This window comes from Sphaeramia orbicularis, chromosome 15 (genome assembly GCF_902148855.1).
Source record: "Sphaeramia orbicularis chromosome 15, fSphaOr1.1, whole genome shotgun sequence".
NCBI lineage: Eukaryota > Metazoa > Chordata > Actinopteri > Kurtiformes > Apogonidae > Sphaeramia > Sphaeramia orbicularis.
The window spans coordinates 45,768,827-45,790,818 of NC_043971.1; the positions used below are offsets into that span (position 1 = coordinate 45,768,827).

A 21,992-nucleotide genomic window follows, 5' to 3' on the forward strand; every position below is an offset into this window, starting at 1 on the left:
TTTGCATGCGTGTTTGTTTGTTAGCAAGATAACTCAAAAAGTTATGGACAGATTTTCATGAAATTTTCAGGAAATGTTGATACTGGCACAAGGAAGAAATGATTAAATTTTGGTGGTGATCGGGGGCGGAGGGAGGCAGATCTGTCTTGGTGGATGTCTGCGCTCTCCGAGTGCTTTTCTCGTTTCTAAATGTGTCATTCCTCTGTTCTTCCATTGAGTAAAGTTTATCATTCTTTTATTTTGCAGGATGTCAGGGTTGTTCCAGATGGGTGTCCGCTTACATGGAATGAGTGAACATTTGTTTATTTTAAGAAATTCCCACCAGGCTGTCAGAGTGGAGCTGATGTTCACACTTTTATAACATTTATGATGCTTAATAGTTGAACTAATGAATGGTAAGTCAGAGATTACTAGATCATTACACAGTGCTTGCTCTATATCTAGCCATGGCTCATCTAGTTACACTTCAACAATATGACATCTGCAGCAGTGATGAAATTTTCATCTCGGTCTAATAGTCGCACCAACAAATGCCACCAGAGGTACCCCAAAGAGCACTAATCTGAAACACATGTACAGGGTAAAAGAATCACCTTCATGACCAACCTGTTGGTACATGCAACAACCACACCGTGTTTGCTCTATATAATAAGAATGAAACTTTCTACAGTCATTTGATTTGATTCACAGAGTAAGTTTGACACTAGCAAGAAACATTTATATGGTGCTGGGTAAAAATGGTAAATCAAGCTCATCTTTAATGAAATCACCACCTAAGATGTAAGTTAAGCTACACTGACATATATATAGATGACACTATACACACACACACACGTGTATGAGTCCAGAATGAGAGGTGGATAAAGCGATGACCCAGCATGCCTAGTGCCTACAGTACAAGTTTGTAGGGGCAGTGTTATAATCTTAGGTTGTTTCAGTTGGTCAGGTCTAGGTTCAGTAATGTTATGTGTCCATAAAATCAGGTCAGCTGAACCTGAATACACTGAATGACTGACGATCAGTGAAGTTTTATAATGTGAAACTTTTCTTATTGTGAAAAGATGGTGATCATATTTTTATTTTCTGACATGGCAGGAATATGCCTCTGCATTGTTGACCCTCCTGGACAATTATTTATTGCTAATCAGTAAAATTATACATACTGTGCATCAGTGCACACTTAACAATCATGATTTCGAATGAGGAATAATGCAGGTGGAAATTATTTTGTAATTTATGTGTTCTGATTTGGCCGTCCTCTGTCATTTCCAAATAAATTAATATGAGTGCATTAAATTGACTTCTGCCTCTGGTTCTCTGTTCTCAGCGGCCCCTCCTTTGTATATAAATGCCACAGTCATACTAGGCACAAATGGGTTAATATTTTTTTTGTGTTAAATAATGGTGCAACTAGCAGTCAGTTGACATTTGAATACTTAAATCATGTTGTGTGCCTCTGAATTCTCTCTTCCCCAAAGTAAAAGAACAACAAATACATTTATGGGCCTGTCTTAAGACTAAATATAAAGATTTACTGCTGCATCTCTTTAGTGAATATCAACAGTACTTTTTAATGGATAACAAGGATTTGACCTGGTGCAAAGTGTTAGTAAATCTAGCCCCTAAAATTTAAAGTGATGACATGTAGCAACGCTGTCTGTAGAAAGGGCAGAATGAGGCGATATCTAGCAGAATCTACTAGTCTAATCCATTCTATGAGAAGTATATTTTTTCATATTTGAAAGCAGAAATTTTGCCTTAAAATATGAGTTTGTACATTTGGTTTTTTGCTTGTAAAACACCATTTTTCATATGGTATAATTCAGTCTGACCTTATATTGCAACATCCTGACCAGACCAAAGCATGATAATGAAGGTATAGTAATACAAAACAGAAATACCTGCACAGCTCTCCATGAAAGCCCTCATGCCCCGACTCTGGAAATAGTTTACAGTGAAGTTTTCATCTGATAATCTACAGCGTTGGGCACTAAAACAAAAAGCCCTGTAGCTAAAAGCTTCATCCACAAGAGGGAAGCTGTGAGCTGTCACTAATAGTCACTAACAGCATGCAACTGGAAAAACCCATGAAGTGCATATATATTATTGTTATGAAGAACCCCCCCATAAAAGCATATAAAAAGAATCAGACCACATCCAGTTTATTTAAAAACCAGTCAAAATTTGCATAGTTGCAGTATCTCGATAGAGTAGTACAACTCTCCAAAAGGGAAAAAAGTAACATTTGGAAATTCCACTGTTTTAACGGTAAATAGTTAGATATCTCTGACATTATACAATGGATCAAAATGACTGTGACTTGCAGAGGTGTAACAAACAGTAACATTGACCATATTGACATGGCAGCCATTTATAGTGACAATGGACCTTTTTTTAGCATAGACATTTGACCTGTGAAGGTATGAAATACTGAAGTATAAATAATATTAAAAATAGTTGGGTAGACCACATTGACATGGCTCCATTTCCTCTGATATCATTTTCAGGATGTGAAGTTCATACTGAGTTTCCTACCGTGAGCATGACATCAGAAGAAAATGGCAGTTGTATGTCTGTAAAGGGTTTTCTTTTGTCCAATGTCTCTGGAAAAGTCTAATGGAACTAAGTCCTCATTAATATTATCAACAACAAATGAGCTTTTCCTAATAGAACAAGTCAAAGCATTAGACAGACTTATGTCTGGTTGAAGATCTACTAGCACTGCTACCACATATGGTAGTATTTACACTGACCTCCTTGACACATTTCAAAACATATACAATGAAATACCTCTACAGTGCTGGTGAATTGTAAACTGCCACCTTAACAAAAATAGGCTACTCATTACATGACTGATACATAGTTTTTTGCACTATGATTCTTTTTCTCATAATTAAAGCAACACAACAGACATTTTCAGCCTTCAAACTATATTTTCAAGGCCATTTTGGTGGAACAACAACTCGCAATAGGTTTAATTACACTTTTGTCATCCCTCCAGAGTGTCTGTCTTGCCTGCACTGGCACTATGCAACTTTTGTCTTCGGGTGCATACCCCTACACAAAAAGAACAACAAAATGTTACTGCTTTACAGCATACGTCAACATAATTGACAGGTACATGCGCAGGCAGTGACTGGTAGTTAGGAGTTTGGCGTCCCGACTTTTGAGCTTTTATGTTTATTTTTAAGAAATAAAGGAGACAAGTTCCAGGGGAATGTTCGCTTCCAAAAGGATTTTAAGGACTGTTGTGCCATGGCTTTCACCGAGACATGGCTCACTGAACAGGACCACAACTCCGATCTCGCCATTGATGGCTTCAGTACCCCTTTCCAGCTGGACCACAATACTGAAACAATGATCAAAACACAGGGAGGTGGGCTATGTGTATATTAATGAACAATACTGCAGCTCCGTTATTATCAGAGAATAAATCTGAACACCCGACGTTGAACTTTTGTTGGTGTTGTTGCCCCCCTTGAACTGGCAGCTCCCTCCGGAGCCGGTTCTAGGGGGGTTTGCCCCCCCTAGAACTGGAAAAAACAAATGTCCTGCCCCCTCAAATTAAAGTCTGCAAAGTTTCAGGAGGTAGGGAAAAGGTAAATGAGCTTCACAACAGCGGGAGACGTAGAGGAACTAGTGACACGTCTTAAGTTTCACTTTCACTTTGGAGAGGGAAATGCCAATTCTGCCTCTGTATTTGATGTTATACAGAGATCGCAGACTATCTTGCCGGAGGCTTTGAACTTTATATTGGGTGGTTTTAATCATGTCTCACTGAGGAAGTCCCTAACAAATTTCTTTCAGTATGTGTCCTGTCTTGCCTCAGGAAGTTTGCTGGCATCAATGGCTTGACAACAAATGCGCGAGAAATTTTACGACAGTTGTTACAGACAATACCGTTTCTTGACTTTAGGGGGACCCCACGATCAAAAGTTCTGTGGTGTTGCTTTAACATTTTGAGAGTTTGGGGAGGGATACAAAGTTGTGGTAATCCTCATGCTAATTCACAAATTATCAGTCTTGAGTGACGGACTTCTGTTGCAAAACCAGTTTTACTTATGACAATGCTGATTGTAGCAAGAAAGTCAAGACACTTTTCCACTAAAGGTATCAAGTATAACCAACCTTGACTTAAAACTAGGCTCAGATGTGGCACCAGCATAACATATTTGACACTGCAGTCACACTGATCAGCCGTAACATCTACCCACTGGCAGGAGAAGTGGTAATGCTGTTGATTATTTCCTTACAATGGGACCTTTCACTGGGTTGGAATTATTAGGCAGAATGTGAACATTTAGTCCTTGAGGCTGATGTGTTAGAAGCAACTGAATGAATAACGTAAGAACTGACTGACTTTGCCCATTTTGCTATTTCTAACACATCAACTTTGAGGGCTAAATGTTGACTTTTTGACTAATATATCCCACCCACTGACTGGTCCCACTGTAATGAAATCATCAAAACTAATACCACTCAATACTGTGTCTAGTAGAATGAGGCAAGAATGGAGGTGGAGGATGAAACTTAAAAGTGTATCTTAAATTTTTGACAGAGGACAAGTTTTTTTTTCAAGTGAGAATATAATTTTAAAAACTTGCCATTGATCCAGATAGAGCCTAGCTGAAAATGTGCTTGGATGTTTTCAAAGATTTCTTGCCAAGTTGGCTGAGTGTCCCTCAATCTGTCATCTGTATATTATGTCATATTAAGTGTTGCTTTGGCTTGTCTGCAAAGATAATACTAGAAGTATCATGTGATAGTACCTGGTGGTCCTCTCATACATTGGAAATGGCAACAAAAAAAAGCTATCCCAAGCTGAGGTGAGTTGAGCTGATAGCACTAGTGGAAAAGTACCATTAGTTACCTAGTTTTGTTTTTTTAACAGATACTATGAAGAGGTTAACTAATGTTAGCTTTACTTCTATTTAATTTTCACAAGGTGCAATTGATTAGATTGAAACAAGGAACTAATAGCTATTAATAATTAGTTTAACATAATAATAAGCCAGTACAATTATGCACTTGGTTGATCCAACTTAACTACAATTAGCCTGCATTTTTATCTGCGTGTTAATGTTGAAACCACAAAATAAATATGATGACATTTGTTAGTTTACAGCTATTTAACAAGCTATTCCGTATGTTTTCTACCCCAAATATCAACATGTTGACTGTGGAGGTTCATGATGCTTATGGTGCTTTTGATAAAATTACAGTATTACTTCAAGAACATAAATTAGCCCTAAATGTTTTTAACATATTCGATTAATATTCTAAAGTGAAATACAGAAGAGGATGTTAAATTGAAGTGACTCCTGTTTCCAGAGAATGGGCAACTGAATCAAGGAATCTGGTTCTACATGTCACAACATTAACCCATTAAAACGTTTACTGCTGACCCCAGTCTCATAATGAACTGTACGGAAGTAGACTCCTCCGAGAGTGGAGAATCAATGTCCTGTCGTGTAGCTGCTTGACTTTAGATGGATGCCAGAGTCTGCCATGGTTTGTCCAGAATATCAGAGATGATATGGCCACTGGTAATGTTTTCCCCATGTTCAATCCCCCTGAGAGTTGGCTTCTTCATCCTCTTCAGGTACTGAAGTTTCCAGCTTACCTGCACAAACACACACAGCTTGAATTATAGCAACATGGGTACATCTGGTCCAACCCAGTGTCCGTAAAACACATGACACAATTCACCCTGTGTATTTATCTTTATTAAATCATAAACTATCCTTTTCCCTCCTTTGGCAAACACTTCTCAAAAGCTGTGTGTACTTTTCTTTTATTGTTTGACATCAGCATATGATTTACTTTAAAGCCTATAGAATTTATGGTCACTTCTGCTGATCCTACAGTTAAATGTCATCTCCTTTTCTATTCTATGATTGCCACCTTGATCACATAAAAAATAGAAAAGAACTCGGAGAGCGCAGACCTCCAACAAACAAACAAACAGACAAACAAACCCAGATGAAAACATAACCGCTGCCCTTTCTTGGCAGAGGTAATGATTGTGAAAGAAAACCTAAAATTCAGTGAAAATAATACATTACATTCAATAACAAAGACATTTTTGGTCATTTTGCACAGTGCTGAGAGTAAAACAGGTTCCTCACTACCTGTTGAATTTTTCATTTTTTTCTACATAACACATCAAAGATCAGTGGACTGCAGTTTACAAGGAGATTTTCTTGAGCCACAGTGTATAATGGGTCAGTGATGTAGAGGGATTTTCACAAGGCCAATCTGAAAATACCAAAACACCAAAATTAGAAGCATGTGCCAATCAGCTATAACATCTACCCACTGACAGGAGAAGTTGAAATAATATAGATTATTTCCTTACAATGGCACCTTTCACTTGGTTGTGTATATTAGGCAATAAGTTAACATTTAGCCCTTGAAGCTGTTTTGAGGCAACAGAATGAATAACATAAGGAACTGAGTGACTTTGACCAGGTCCATATTGTAACAGGTGATGACTGGGTCAGTGCATCTCCACAACTGCAGGTCTTGTTGAGTGTTCCTGGTCTGCAGTGGTTAGTACCAACCAAAAATAGACTAAGGAAGGACATCCCAATCTCAGGACAATTGAGCATCTGTGGGAGATGTTGGATACCACCTCTCCACTTTCAGGGCTTCAGGGATCTGCTGCTAACGGCTTGTTCCAGATACCACAGCACACCTTCAGAGGTCTAGTGGAGTCTAATCCTACGGTCAGTGCTGTTTTTGTGGAAAAAGAGGAGCCTACACAATACCAGACAGGTGGTAATAATGTTATGCTCCCATAGATGCTTGATTGATTGAGATCCGGTTGTTGTTCTTAAACCACTTTTGGCACTAAGTACCAACAGGATCTGAGGATGGTCTGACCCTGTTATTTGACCATCATAATTTCTCCCTTGTCAAAGTTGCTCAGTTCCCTACTCTTGCCAATTTTTCCATTTCTAGCATATCAACTTTGCGAATTTAATGTTCACTTATTGGCTCATATATCCCACCCACTGACAGGTTACACTGTAATGTGATAATCAAAATTAATACCACATTACCTGTCAGTGATCAGAATGTTATGGCTGATTGGTGTACATTAATACTAAAGATTTAACTTTTAAATTAACATCTGTCGCTCCATGGATGAAATTATTTGGATCCCTGCAGCTTATAGGACTTCCCATCCTGTTGATCATGATAAAAATGTCCATGTCAGTGGTCAGTAATAGGCACAATAAATATCAAATCAGTATCATTGGAAAAAGTACAAAGTAAAAATTAACTACGTAGTGTTTTGTAGGTGTAGATGATAATACAAACAAAATTAACCCCAAAAAAGTTATTGCAATAATATTCATTATTGCAAGTCTAACTATGCAAATTACCTATGTTTGTCGTTATCATTTTGTAGCCCCCACAGCCCCCTGTCAGCTCCAGTACTTTTGCACGTAGTGTAGGCCTATGTCAGTCTAGCATGTTTAGAAACAAATTGTTTGCATTTCTGTTGATTTTCTGTAAATATCGTATTGTATTTTCTGTTTGATAACATCACAGCCAGTATAAGAAAAAAAACACAACAAAACAAAAAACTGAATAGATGTACAAGTTTAGAAGACAGTAGTAATAGCAGTTAGTCACAACAGAAACCTTACGTGTAACTATAAAGAGAATTTAAATATATTTGATTAAGTATGGTGTTGTGTTATGCATTTACATCTTTTTCAAATGAAAAAACAAAGCTGGAAAATTTAAATGCCACATTAGTAACCCAATATTAATTATTGTCAGCAAAACCGTAATAAGAAATCTTTTTGTTTCCTACTGCATGTTAAACACTGCAGCAACAGAAACCAGAAATCCCCACAAGACTTTAAAGAAGATTACAAAAGTGAAATTGATCTTGAGTAGAGAAAAATTAAAAACATCATCAGGGAAAATACACAAGATAATATTGTAAGTAATATTACGTAATAGATGGGTTATGGTGGGGCAGACGTGACCTAGAAAATTGGAAAAGCAGCTTGTGACCAGATCAGTTCAGAGCATTGGTGGAAACATTGTTGACTGATTTGCCCTTAAGCAAGGCACTTAAACCATTTGTTCAGCCCACCGCTCCTAGTCTGCAGTGTGTGTTGGGTTTCTACATGTTCAGGTAATGATGGGTTGAAGGTAGAGATGTTCACATGTATAATATACTGACAAAGATTCTTCATAAAGATTAGCTTAGATTTTGGAACTGTACCATCAGACGTCTGAAATTCTATCTCCATGTATTTTCTTGTGTCTTGTACATACCATGTATCAATATTTTTAACTTTCAGCCCCATGTGATAACACAACCACACCCACACCCACTTTGATAAACACATAAAATTTAGCTGTTAATACATAATGATCTCTAAAAAGCGGGGTCACACAGATGTGACAAAGGTAAGCATATAATGCTATTTCTTGCTGCCTAAATGTCACACAAAACATACCACAATTTTCTTTCAAAAAAAAACAATTTTTTCTTTAATCTTGTTCAATTAATGTTTTAATCTCTTATTGGTTCCCCCAGTGCTCTGCTTCGTGTTTGGCTTACATGTCTCATTTGTTGTGTTTTTCAGTATAAGGAGTAACCCTCACGTGCTGTCATTATGTTATTCTTATTATATTGTTAATGCCATTGCAATTAAGTGTTTTTATTCCATAAAGATGAAAAAAACAAAAAAACGAGCAGATCCTCAAATTCTTCCAACGGTTCTGCCCCAGCGTAGAAATACAGGGCTAATGTGAAAACCATTAACAAGCAAATAGAATCATGGTGCACCTGTTTCATCTGAATGGAATTGAATAACAGAATACTCCTACATTGGGTGAAAATTGGTCTATCTTTGAAAAAGCTTACAAGAACTGTAATTCACAAAATACTGGTGGAAATTAGTACTTGCATATATGTATAGTGTAATGAACATGCATAAAGTGAAATAAATTGAAAACAAGCTCTAGCTTAACTCACTAACTCTTTTTCTTCAAATCTGAATTTTTGAGGCTTGAATCGCATTATATTAATGGTTTTTGACGCCAAGGCTGAGATCTTCAGTAAGGCATTAGGACAGGATTAGGTGTGTCTGTGGCTTATCTCAGACTTGCAGCTACTTGCAAATTACTGATGTGATGTTTATATTAGCGCTGCTGTACTGTCTGTAAATGCACACAGCTTTTTATTTAGTTTGGAGATGCACTTAATATTTCATCCGATGTTTGATGCCTCAGCAGATGAGAAACAAACACAACATCAGTTTTAACATTTCTGTTTCAATGACACTCAAACAACATTATTTTATTTTAAGGGGCTGTCAACACAGAGACAGGTTTAGGCATATCCACAGAAGCTTTTTTATTGTAAGGGTGATTCGTCCACAAAGAACCAGCATTTTGGGAGCTTCGGTGTGCTCATTTTTGTAACCGGATCCCAGAGTTAACAAATTTCAAATTGCGACCCTTGCATTTTCATGTTTACAAGCCATACACATCTTTTCTGAGACAATGATACCATTGCTTTAACTGCCATCAGGCTGCTGAACAAACATCAGAAATCAAACACCATATAACACAATATATAATTTAAAATATTGCTGAGTGAATAACTGAATAACATGCTGAGTGGATCCTAGCAACATTGTGCAATATGGACTTTAAACTAGACTGTACAATATTTGTACCATACTCATTGCAATACAGCAACATAAAATTCAAGACTGAACTTAGTATAATTTTTATCACAGATCTTATTATGTGCAATATTTACTTATGAATATTTCAATATTTTTTTCTACAAATTATTTTCTCTGGTTACTAGTGTTTCATCTATGTGTTTTTATTGTGGCCAATGCAACGTAACTTCATTTTGTTTAAATGACAATAAAGAAATCTGAATCTGAATGTAACCCAACAACAGCTACAATGACATTTCTTTTCCCATTGTGTTTGTGTATATTGGACAAGCTTTATCTTCATGCTTCAAGTCTTCTCCGTTTTTTAATTCAGTCAGTGTTACAGCACTCCTTCCATACAGGCCTGGCTTATGTATTACAGCATTTTCAGTGGTTTGTGTGGACACACATTTCTTGTGACAATGCTGTGTTTATTGAAAACATTTTTAAAATGAAAAATGAATGGATTGTTTTCATCTGTTTGTGGACAGGGCCTAAGATTCAAGGCCTAACCCTAACCCATGCAACATGTTTCTGACCTCCTGGAGTCCCATTAATAGCTTTTGACAGACATCAATAATTATACTTTAGACAATAAAACGAACAGAAACAAAAAAGGACAAGACATGAAAGTTGCTCTGTAAGTGTGCGTCTCTGCTCATTAAAGACATGATAATTTGAGGGGGTTTGTTCTCTGCAGTTTCCCATATGCACAAATCTCTTAATATGCACAAAAGACTGAAATATTAGAAACAGTCTGCATAGTTAACCTGACACAGACTAGGACAATAAACAACAGTCAGACATTCAGTAAATGTTTGAATATAATACATCTTTATTCACAGCCATTTCTGCAGAGGCAACACCTTGTACCAACATGACCTTCAGTGTTTTAATTATAATCTACTTAGTGTATTGAACCAAAATCCCTATGTGTATGTGTCAGAGCATGAAAGAAGCAGGTAAATTGAAATCCTACAGTATTTGTTAGTATATTAAAGGACAAGTTAAAGCAGTGTGATGAGAAGAAGAAGAAGAGGAAGAAGAAGAAGAAGAAGAAGAAGAAGAAAAAGTGAGAAAGAGGACCAAAAAGTTGTTTAGATGTTGGGGAACAAAGAGTTAAACACGACCAAAGATGGCTATCGGGAAACAGAGTCAGGGCTGGATGCTTCCTTTTTGTGGTCATATGACAAGTCTGAGAAAGATGGGCAGACAAGAGGGGGAGGGTGGAGGAGGAAAACAGGAAACATAGAAGTGGAGTTAAAGTGTAAACAAAATCCAAAGAGGAGAGAAGAAAAAAGAGAGAGGGAGTTAGTATTGTTAGTAGTTTTTCATCAAGACAGTAACACACAATACACACACTGTTAACCCTTTCATGCACAGTGGTCACTCCAGTGGACAGTTCTTCTCCAGCTGTTCTCTTGTATATTCATGGGTTTTGTTGCTTTAGTCCCATATCAGCCAACACAGTGGACACTTATGTATCATCCCCATACAGTGACATTCATACAATTATTGTAACTTTGCTGTTCTTGATAAACCTGATCTGCACTAACATGTTTGAGTGTAAATCAATTAATTGTTATTGTTATTAGGCTGTAGTTAACAGGGTTTTTTTTTTAAACACAAAGGGTTTTTTTGCCTATTATCTCCATGAAGACAGTAGTGACTAGTATTATAGTATGTTAAAATGTGAGAAAACATCCTATTAGGAGCATTAAAAATGTTTTTATTTCATAGTTTTCACCCAATATACCAGTAAATACACGTTAAAGGAAAAATAAAATAAAATAAAAATGTTTCTTTGCTTCAAAAATTAAATGCATGGTGCCCAGCTGGATGGACATTTTTGCAACTCCATGAAAAATAGGTTCATAGGAAAATTTTCAGTCACATTGTGTTTTTTCACACATAAAGAGGAACGAAAACACTCAGAAAAAAAAAATCTTGATTAAGGTTCTCATAATTCATACATGAAAGGGTTAATATGAGTATGTGTAATAAATCATTCGTAATGTGGACAGTATCTGTATTTGCAGATTTTGTTCTTGTTGTGTTTTAATTTACTGATGTGTTTTTAGGTTTGTCTTATTTAATTAATACATTTTTAGGCCTTAATGTCATACTTTTTCCACAAAAAATACACAAATATTAACATTTACCCTATTTCCCTCCTCTTTGATGAAGAGAAAATGAAATAACTGTAATAATTACACTATCGATTGGTTGTAATGGCCCTCAGACTAGAGGAGATTACAGGACAATTACAGTTATTATTAAAAAACTGGGAGTCAGTTATAAGCTGGGTGTCTAATAATACCCAGTGTGGAGGTTCACAGGAATGAATGAAAGCTGAACTTAATCAATCAATCAATCAACAATCAATCAATCAGTCAATCAATCAATCAATCAGTCAGTCAGTCTAATTCAACTATTTTCAGTCCTTTGTTGTTGGGCTGTAACAATCCTTGGTTGTAACGGTCCTGTATAGTGGGACCAAACAAAAGCACTGCCTTAGTCATCTTTTACTAATAAGATGAAGACAAGCTGCTTTTTCATATATACTGTTTATGTATGAGTTTTAGTTTTATTTTCTGTTTTGAAGATTGTTGGCATGATCTTCCCACTGGGGTGGACACTTTTACTGAGACTGAAGAAGCAGTGACTGTAAGATTTAATTTTACTATTCCTATATATTAAAGATAACACATCACAAGCAAGCAGGATTTACCATATTTCCTCAAATAAAGACTGCAAGTCAATTAATGTCAGAAGTCATGATTGATACATAACAGGAAGCATTAACTCTAAACCATGTACAGAGATAGACATGGCCATGAGAAAATCACATCCAAACAACAAAACAAACAAAAAAAAAAACACATGCAGACAATTTCAGATTTCTTTTAGGTAGGTTTCATCAGGTGCAACCATCTTTCTGATCAGTGTATTTTAATCAGTTATTTGGTGTTTAAAAAAAAAAAAAAAGGGTGATTGATGAATGTAATGACAAGTCTTGAATTCATCAGATGTGTGTCTGGCCTTGACTCTCCAGACTCTGACTCTTTTTTTTTTGTTTTGTTTTTACATGGAGAGGTAATGTCACCACTGGTCCATCTTTATGTACAGTCATGAGCCACTTTTACACAGAGATCCCGGAAAAAAGGAGAGATGGTGATCCCACCTTTTTTCCACCACTGGCCAATTTCTACAGCCAAGCCAAAGGAGTAACAGAGGTGAGACAGGCTGGACTTTTACACAGCGGACCTGTGTTCCGGAATCAAAAGTGTGGTGATGCAGCACAGTGTATAGTCCGATGCATCACTTGCGCGCTGGAAATACCTTGAGCATGAGTCTCCAGAGTCTTTCATCGTTCCACAAAATGCTGGTATGGATAGAGTCCTCTGCCCAAAGTGACAACAGCTTGCAAATCTCAGCATATCCCCAGTTCAACATCTTTTCTGACACGGCCCGCGCTCATTTTTTAAATCCCCCTGGCATGGCAGAGACAGCAGACGCATATGAAGGCACTGGCATGGATTCTGCGGCAGCCACCCTCGGTGAAAATGGCACAAAGCCATGGCACCCCTGGCATGAAGCCGCGGCGGCAACCAGCTGGCACAAAACCACAGCATCCTGGCATGTAGACGCGGTACCCTGGCATAGCCGCCGTGGCACCGTGGTTGGCCCTTTTGTCAACGGTCCATTTGTTCCAGGTCTCATCTACGCATGCGCATTGCGTATCTGTCAGACTCGCTTATCTATGCATCTGCATTGCATGCGTACCTGTCAGAATGGCGGCTAATACGAAGCAGAAAAAACAAACAGGATGGAATATATTCATGAAAACAGTAGCGGTAAGTGAACATTCATTGTATTCTTTCATATTATAACTTTTATCAATTGAAATATTTTGAACCCAGCGATCATATAGCCTGTCATATAAGCAATCAGTGCAAGTCAAGCCAAGGGGGAGTAGATGTCAATCAGGGAATTTCCTGGGCTTTCCCAATTCAATCAGCATCTGTAACTCTGCAGCACAGGACTGATGAAGCAGGTCATTTAGCATCGATTAACAAGTATTGCAAAATGTTTAATATGCATGGGTTTTTTGAGGGTCCTTGCTTGGGCTCCAGTTTCGTGTATTGTGTTGACATCTGTTAGAAAAACATAAAAATTGCATAAAATATGCAAACATTTTCTAGGACCCTTATTCATTCATTCATTCATCATCTGAACCCACTTTATCTTCACTAGGGTTGTGGTAGGTCCTTATTGTTAAATAATTTTATTCTGCGATAATAATGATGTTGAGTAAGGTATTTGACTTAATTTATTTATTTATTTTTTAAAACTTTTTATTTAGATATTTTCATTTTTCCACAAACCAGCACATTCTCTGACATAGGACCCTATGAATTAAAGTGTAAGTAAATGGAATACAATAGAAATACCATAAAGGGAAATCACATGGAAAATACATTTTTTTTGTGTGTTTATAACTATTGTGATTTTCTTATCAACTCTGAATATGAAAGTAAAAAAAGTGAATATTTTATATGTATGATAATAATACTAGGAATTTAAATTTAAAGCTTATAAAAACTCGAACAGGACAATAAGTTTTGATAAATTGTCATGAATAACAGATTCATAATTCAACAGACAGGTGAGAAGATGTGACAAAGAATATACCTACCTGTAGTAGTTTTGGAGAATGTAGCCCCTTGTTTCTTTCTTTCGATTAACCAAACAAAGGGTCATATTGTTAATTGTTTGAAATTCAATGAGCCATATATCCAGGCTCGTCCTGGAAATGTCTCGTGTTGTTGCGGTTAGCTTCATAGTGGATTCCGTCCTGAACACGTTTAGATTCTCGTAGGTAGAATCCTCCGGCAAATGTTCAACCACGGATTTATGTAAATCTCCATTCTTGTCAACTTTCCTGTATTCTTCATTCTCCATTCTTCATTCTTCTCAGTGCCAATTTCATTAATTCTTCCAAGGATAACATTTTGCTGATGCTAGCCCACCGGTGACAGAAAAAAGGATACGCATACGTACGCTATTCTGACAGGTACGCATGGAATGCGCAAGCATCATTCTGACAGGTACGCATGCAATGCGCATGCGTAGATAAGCGAGTCTGACAGATACGTAATGTGCATGCGTAGATGAGACCTGGAACATAACGACCGTTGACGAAAGGGCCAACCGCGGTGGCACCAGTGGCACAAATCCATGCCAGCATCTTCATATGCGTCCACTGTCTCTCCAGTGCCGGGGTCACCGTCATCAAAATGTCACAACAAGAGGTGTTCCTTTTACATAGCATTCCGGAATCATGATTCCACCTTCATCACGGCTCTGTTACTACCTCCAGAGGAGTTACAGAGCCGTGATAAAGGTGGGACCAGATGATCCCACCATTTCATTTACACAGACATCGCTCTGGAATAAAGGCGAAATATTCCTGAAACAGAAGTGCTGTGTAAAAGGGGCTACAGGTTTTAACAGCACTAGCAGTGGCAAACAACAGTGGCAAACGGTAGCGCACAGCAGAACAAATTAGACTTATGCTAAAATATGTGTCTAACTCCAATACAAGCCTGCTTCCAGTCAGAACCTGATATGTTCTACACTTGAGGACAAAAAAAGTCCCAGACATCATTTGAGGAAATATGGTATTGTAATTAAACTGCAACTTAGATGTAACATTTACCCCCTGAACTGTTGCTCTCAGCCAGTCCTCTCTCTTGATTGGCTAACAGCAGACCCGCCTCATTCCCATTGGTCTCCTCTGGCCCATTGTGATTAGCCCACAGGGAGGCAGCATAGAGCTGTGCTGTGACTGGACTCAACTGGCTGTCTGTCTCACAGAGCCCTGCCCCTAGAAGGTGCTGCTCCACCCCGAGCTGTAACTCTGAAGAGAGAAGAGCACCTCTAGTGGAGAGAAAGCTGCACTACAGACATATCACAAATAATACAATTTTGAAAAAAAAACAAGACCAAACAAGTGGTGCCAGGCACAACAAACCCCACCCCTTGCATATATTGTTGCTTGTTTTGGCATCAATCCAGCTGATGTCATCATGTCTATGTGTGTAGTGATGTCAGAATATCGATTGCGTCTATATATGTGCCAAGTTTGAAGTAAATTGAAACAAAATTGATGTTTTCATAGACATTTGAAATTTTGCCCATTATAAGTAAATGGAAGGAGAAAAACGATTTTGAAAATTCATAAAAATTTTAACTTTGATCTACTTTTCACAAAATGTAACTACGTCTGTTCTGGGTCACTGGCAATCTATAAACCCAGTTTGGTATGAATTCAAACAATAGTTTTGCTGCTACAGACATTTGAAAATTTGCCCATTATAAGTAAAAGGGGAAAACAGATTTTAAAAATTCATAAAAAAATTTTTGAACTTTGACCTACTGTTCCCAAACTGTCATCAGATCTATTCTAGGTCACTGGCAATCTATAATCCCAATTTGGTATGAATACAACCAATAGTTTTGCTGTGTTAACAAGTGTTAACAAACAAAGAAACAAACAAACAAACCGAACCAAAAACAATACCCCTTGCCTCCCCTTCAGGAATCGGGGTAATAAAAGAAAAGAAACTGAGTGACAGTTGATTATTCTGTTGCCCACAGAGTTGTAATATTTTTGTTGTCAGGTGTAATCCTCTTCTTTCTTTCTTTCTTTCTTTCTTCCTTTCCTTCTTTCTTTCTTTCTTTCTTTCTTTCTTTCTTTCTCTTTCTTTCTTTCTTTCTTTCTTTTTTTTTTTTACCTAATTATACACATCAGTAATGACCTTTGATCAGGTGCAATGATTACATACTGAGTTCCAATTACAATTTATATCTCAAGAATTAATTATATTGTTACAATCATTTCTTGAGAAGAGGTGTAAAAATATATATATATATATTTTATTCCAACTTTATTGGCAGCTAGATCTGAATGACAACTAGATGAAACAAATTCTCACTGAAGAACCAAAAACTGCTCAGCAGCTTTCCCTGGCATCTTGTATCACATAATGCCTACATTTTTTGTCCAACTGCATTTTAACTCTTAGAATGAGCAATAATGCAATAAAAAGAAATTAATTTAAAGCTTTATATCTCTATAACAAAATAATAAGAATGAAGTTACTATTATCAGGTTTTGAGATTTGTTAAGGTTACACATATAAATTTAGGCACTAGCTTGTATTAGTAAATGCATAATGAAAGTATGAATTTCACTACTGAGCCATTTCATTGAAGGTATATTGTGTTGAATAATAGCATCTTTATAAACTATAAAGCAACTCAAAAAATAATGCCTCAGTTAAGATGAACACCTTTAGCAAATTATTGCTAGACACATCAGTTAAGTATTATTTGATTGTTAGTCAATTTTTAGTACTGCAGTTTACATTAATGTATCTTAGTGTGGCGGCTTTTACACATAAGAGTTTAAGGAAGTGTTTATTCATTCATTTATTTATTTATTTAAAGTCATAAAATACTGAAAATTCACAGTTTTAGGGTGAAGCATATTCAAATAAATACTTTTTGTATTTATTGTGTTATATAATCATAAGCAGTTACATGAGTATATACACCCAAGGCTATTAGGGAATCAGCCTGTAAAAACACACAAACATCAACACACACTCTCTGACTGAATCAATAAAGAAAAGCTTTTACTGTCTCCACTTCCTGGAACCAAGTCATGGCTGCACACACTGATAGAGTCCTGCAGAGCCTCACAGATGTCGTTGGTTTATTCCTAAATGCTTTAGAGCAAAGTCAGTCACTCACATAAAAACTTTACATTTTTGCTGCACCAGACATGAGGTACTTTCATATTCAGCCTTTTTAATTGTTGCACTAAACAGAAATCCAGTGTCAGCACTGCCATTAAGGGCTCATCTCTATGTTGTAGCCCTGCTGTAGTTTTATAAATTATTCAGCACAAAATGACAACAACAAAATATTCAAGGGACGTCAGCCAGCAGTCAGATACTCTTTCGATAGATCGTCAAAACATACAGTGCGTCTGAACTAAAATTTTAATCTGTGAGTTACCAATGATGCTACTCAGAGATAAAATAACATGCTTTGTTTTGCTTTTTTAAATTATTTTATTCATGCTACTGATCAGTTCAGGAGCCTCTAAGCTCCTGAAATGATGATATTTTATTCATTAATGGTTCTGCCAAACTGGAAGAAGTCAGGAGGTCTCAGCCAAACTTTGAGAAAATACCACCACAACTATATTCTTCTCTTATCACCTCTGCCATATCTGAGCAATGACAACCAAGAAAACAGAAGAGGGGATGGAGCCAGAAATGACAAAAGAAGACAAACAGCATGCAGTCAAAGAAAACACACAGCTTTGGCTCTTAAAGAAAACAGAAAGATAATGTGAAACTGAGGAGGTAGACAGATGTGTACACAGCTGAACCAAACTAGCCAAATGTGTGAAATTAGAGACAATAGATATATATGTAGATGGTCATACCCAATTACAGAGTCTAAAAACATACAGCAAATGCAAATATGTATCTATTCACACTTTAAGGTTATGTCTGTAATATCTAACTCATAAAGACCCAGTACTACTTTACAGTTTCTCTATGAATTTTGCTCTCTATTTAATCTTTCTGAAGAGAAAGGAGGACCTGAAACGTAAAAGATGAAAAAACACTAGTTAATTCAGAGTGTTCCCTCAGTTAGGTTGACTTTAATGCGATGCGTTTTTTTTTTAGTTATTGTCCAAAAAACTAGATTTTTTCTTTTCTTTTTTGGGCATAATTTTGCATTTGTTTTATTAAAATATTCAGAGAATAGCTTAAAGAAACACAAATCTGCTAGTCTAAAGTCTAAATTGTAGTCACAGAGGACATGTAGACAAAGGCATGGGGAGCACATTTTTCATCAACAAACTTTAATACATGGCATGACTTTGGTTGGAAAAACCTAATCTGTTTGTATATTTATATATGTATATATACAGGGTGGGGAAGCAAAATTTACAATGAACATTTAGTCGTTTTTTCTCAGCAGGCACTATGTCAGTTGTTTTGAAACCAAACATATATTGATGTCATAATCATACCTAACACTATTATCCATACCTTTTCAAACTTTTGCCCATATGAGTAATCAGGAAAGCAAACGTCAAAGAGTGTGTGATTTGCTGAATGCACTCGTCACACCAAAGGAGATTTCAAAAATAGTTGGAGTGTCCATAAAGACTGTTTATAATGTAAAGAAGAGAATGACTATGAGCAAAACTATTACGAGAAAGTCTGGAAGTGGAGGAAGCAACAAAAAACGTACCAAAGCTTTTATTAAAGCTCTCAAATCCAAAATCCTAAAGGATCCAACCAAATCCATGAGAAGAATGGCAATTGAACTTGAGGTAGACAACAAGACCGTTAGAAATGCAGTAAAATATGATTTGAAGTTAAAATCTTACACAAGAACACCAAAACACTTGTTGACAACAGCAACAAATCCAACTTTAGCAATTTTTGGGAATCATGTTTATGGCCGCCTTCTAGCCCAAATCTAAACCCTCTGGATTATGCTATTTGGGGCGTTTTAGAACATGCTACCAATAGAACATCACACAGCAATGTCGACTTTCTTAAAGATACTATTAAAGAAGAATGGGAGAAGTTGTCACCTGAATATTTGAGGAACACTTGCACAAGTTTCAGGAAGCGTGTGAAGGCAGTTATTGAGAAAGAAGGAGGACACATAGAATAAAAAACATTTTCTATTGTGTAAATTTTCTTATGGCTAATAAATTCTCATGACTTTCAATAAACTAATTGGTCATACACTGTCTTTCAATCCCTGCCTCAAAATCTTGTAAATTTTGCTTCCCCACCCTGTAAACAAACAAACAAAAGTCAAAATTCAGTGCGGAGAGTGTGGAGAGGCTACAGCAGATCATGAGCAGATTTTTTGGTTGTGCCCACTCATTCAAACCTTCTGGTTAGTGGTAACCAAAGTAATAACAAAAACACTGGGCTTTAACATCAGCTGCTCTTTTACAGTATTGTATCTTGGTTACTTCCCAGATGAACTGGACTCAGGTGATGTTTTACCTCCTCAAGATACTGTTGACATCAGCCAAAAAAGCCATAGCAAAATGTTGGCTACAGAAGGAGACACCCACAATGGGCCTTTTTATTTCTATTGTAGAAAACATTAGACTGATGGAAAGCATGACTTTCACCCTGCAGCTCCAGGAGGAGCTGGGAGAAAGGCGTGGGAGGAAATGGACAGACTTTACAAATGGTGACAGTACTAATTTTAAAAAAAATGACTGATGTTATACGCATGTATATGTTGTAAATGTCATCCCTAGACCTCACGTTCATGTTCTTGTTTTGTAAAACTAAAAGTGTCCAAAAAAAATAATGAAGTCTGGGTACTAATTCAATTTTACATATAACTAGATATCCTCTACTTTTAAAAAGCTAATTTCCAGATTAAAATGAGTCTATTCAGTTTAATATGTTATCTTAAGTAGTTTCCCCTCTGTTTCTTCAGCTGGTCTTACAGTATATTCTGTAGTTATCTAGATTTATTTGCTTCTACTTTTATACCATGTTGGTAACTTTAGTACTTGATCTCTTTGATATGAATGAAATTAATAATACAAACCTGTGAAGTTGTGAGAAATTATATGAAAAGCATCACATTATAAAACTGTACAACTGCTGTAGTTGTGTGTTTGCTCTCCTCATGTGATACACACACACACCTCATCTTTGCTTTTGCATTTTTCTACATGTGATCATTTTCATTGCTGGCATGTTATGGATGATTGTGCTGGAGTGAAATGTGAGCAAATAATGAAATAAAACAGATTATCACTGCACAATTTAATCTATGGCATTTCATTAACCCACTGTCATTCGCTGAAGAATATTCCTTCTGTCTTTTTGTCTTTCTCTTCTGTTAAATGAACTCGAAAGCCTGAAGGATTTTTCACCTTAAGAGCTTCAGTGGTTAAGATGCTTGGTGAATAATAACTGCCTTTTCCAGGATCTTGTCTCAGCTTGGGAAAATGGGGAAATTTGCAGAAATCTAAGAATTTTCATAGAATTTTGTCATAGGAGCAACTCTTGAACTATGAACCTCTCCATAAATTTAACATAGATTCTTTAACATATAGCTCTCTAAATATTTCTGAACAGACTATGTTGGTCTGGTCATGCTCTGAAATGACTTTGAAGCTGACTAATTCCTGAGGAACAAAATATTCTGTTCATGTCTGCATTAAAGTCAAGTATTGAGTTTCGGCAGACGCCAATGAAATCAAATCAAACTAGTCAGTGGCACTCAAAGCACTCGACATGAACACTCCTCTGAGCTGCTTCATGTCTTCTTTAGCTACTTAAATTGTTGTTATTGGTGTTATTTACTGTTTGGTGATGTGTATTAGCTCTCCTCATTGTATTTCCCTTACCACCAGTTTTCCAGTTTAAGTTAAATTTAAAGTGATTAATTCTAACAAAGGCTTAAGTGTTAACACAAATTGCAGAGCAATTCCAGATTTAAATCCTCCACATATTCATTTCCCTACAGGGGACATTCGTTTCTAACCCTATCCTTGCACAGAGCATCTTTTCACTGTTAGGACATTGTGCACATTTTTTGCTGTAATGAGACACGAGGCTTAAAACTGCCCGATGTTTACCTTTCATGGTGGGCGGGGCATAGGCACTCTGCTTCCTTTGAGAACCTTCTGAGGCCTATGGGAAAAAAAAACACATTGAACTTAATGCATACAGCCACACATTTAAAGGATAAGCCACAGTTTAGTGATTGTGTTAAATTTTGATCACTGATGCGACGTTTGCAACTTATTTAGAATCTTCTGCCAAGACATTATAAGCACATGGTAAAAATAGAAATAAATTAAAGTATGAAGTATTATTATCAGTATGAAATACACCTCTTCTGATTTTATAAAGATTTTAAAGTGTTCTTACTCTCATCAGTGAAATGATTCATTGTCTTTCCATTAAAGAGGCTATTTATTGTATTTATAATTGGCAAATTTTAAAAATCAATTAAAAAACTAGAAAAGCACTCGGAGAGCGCAGACCTCCGCCAAGGCAGATCAGTGGCCCCAAGCCCCCCCGCCGCCCCCCCCCCCACCACCACCACCACCACCACCACCAAAATTTAATCATTTGTTCCTTGTGCCAGTATCAACATTTCCTGAAATTTTCATCCAAATCCGTCCAAATCCGTAACATT

At 36.7% G+C, this 21,992-nt stretch overlaps 1 protein-coding gene across 2 annotated transcripts in view; it reads right to left on the minus strand.

Annotated features, from left to right (window-relative positions):
• Positions 1 to 2,146: 2,146 nt before the first annotated feature.
• ppp1r1c (protein phosphatase 1, regulatory (inhibitor) subunit 1C) overlaps positions 2,147 to 21,992 on the minus strand; it is a 35,982-nt gene continuing 16,136 nt past the window's right edge. The window contains exons 4-6 of one of the 2 annotated variants that reach the window (XM_030156217.1): positions 21,427 to 21,481; positions 15,427 to 15,627; positions 10,516 to 10,899 (exon numbers count right to left, since the gene is read on the minus strand). In XM_030156217.1, the coding sequence (XP_030012077.1) occupies positions 10,844 to 10,899; positions 15,427 to 15,627; positions 21,427 to 21,481 (312 nt within the window). In that variant the 3' untranslated portion in view covers positions 10,516 to 10,843. Of the gene's footprint in view, positions 5,624 to 10,515; positions 10,900 to 15,426; positions 15,628 to 21,426; positions 21,482 to 21,992 lie in introns of those variants that run through there. The other variant, XM_030156218.1, reaches the window with a different exon arrangement.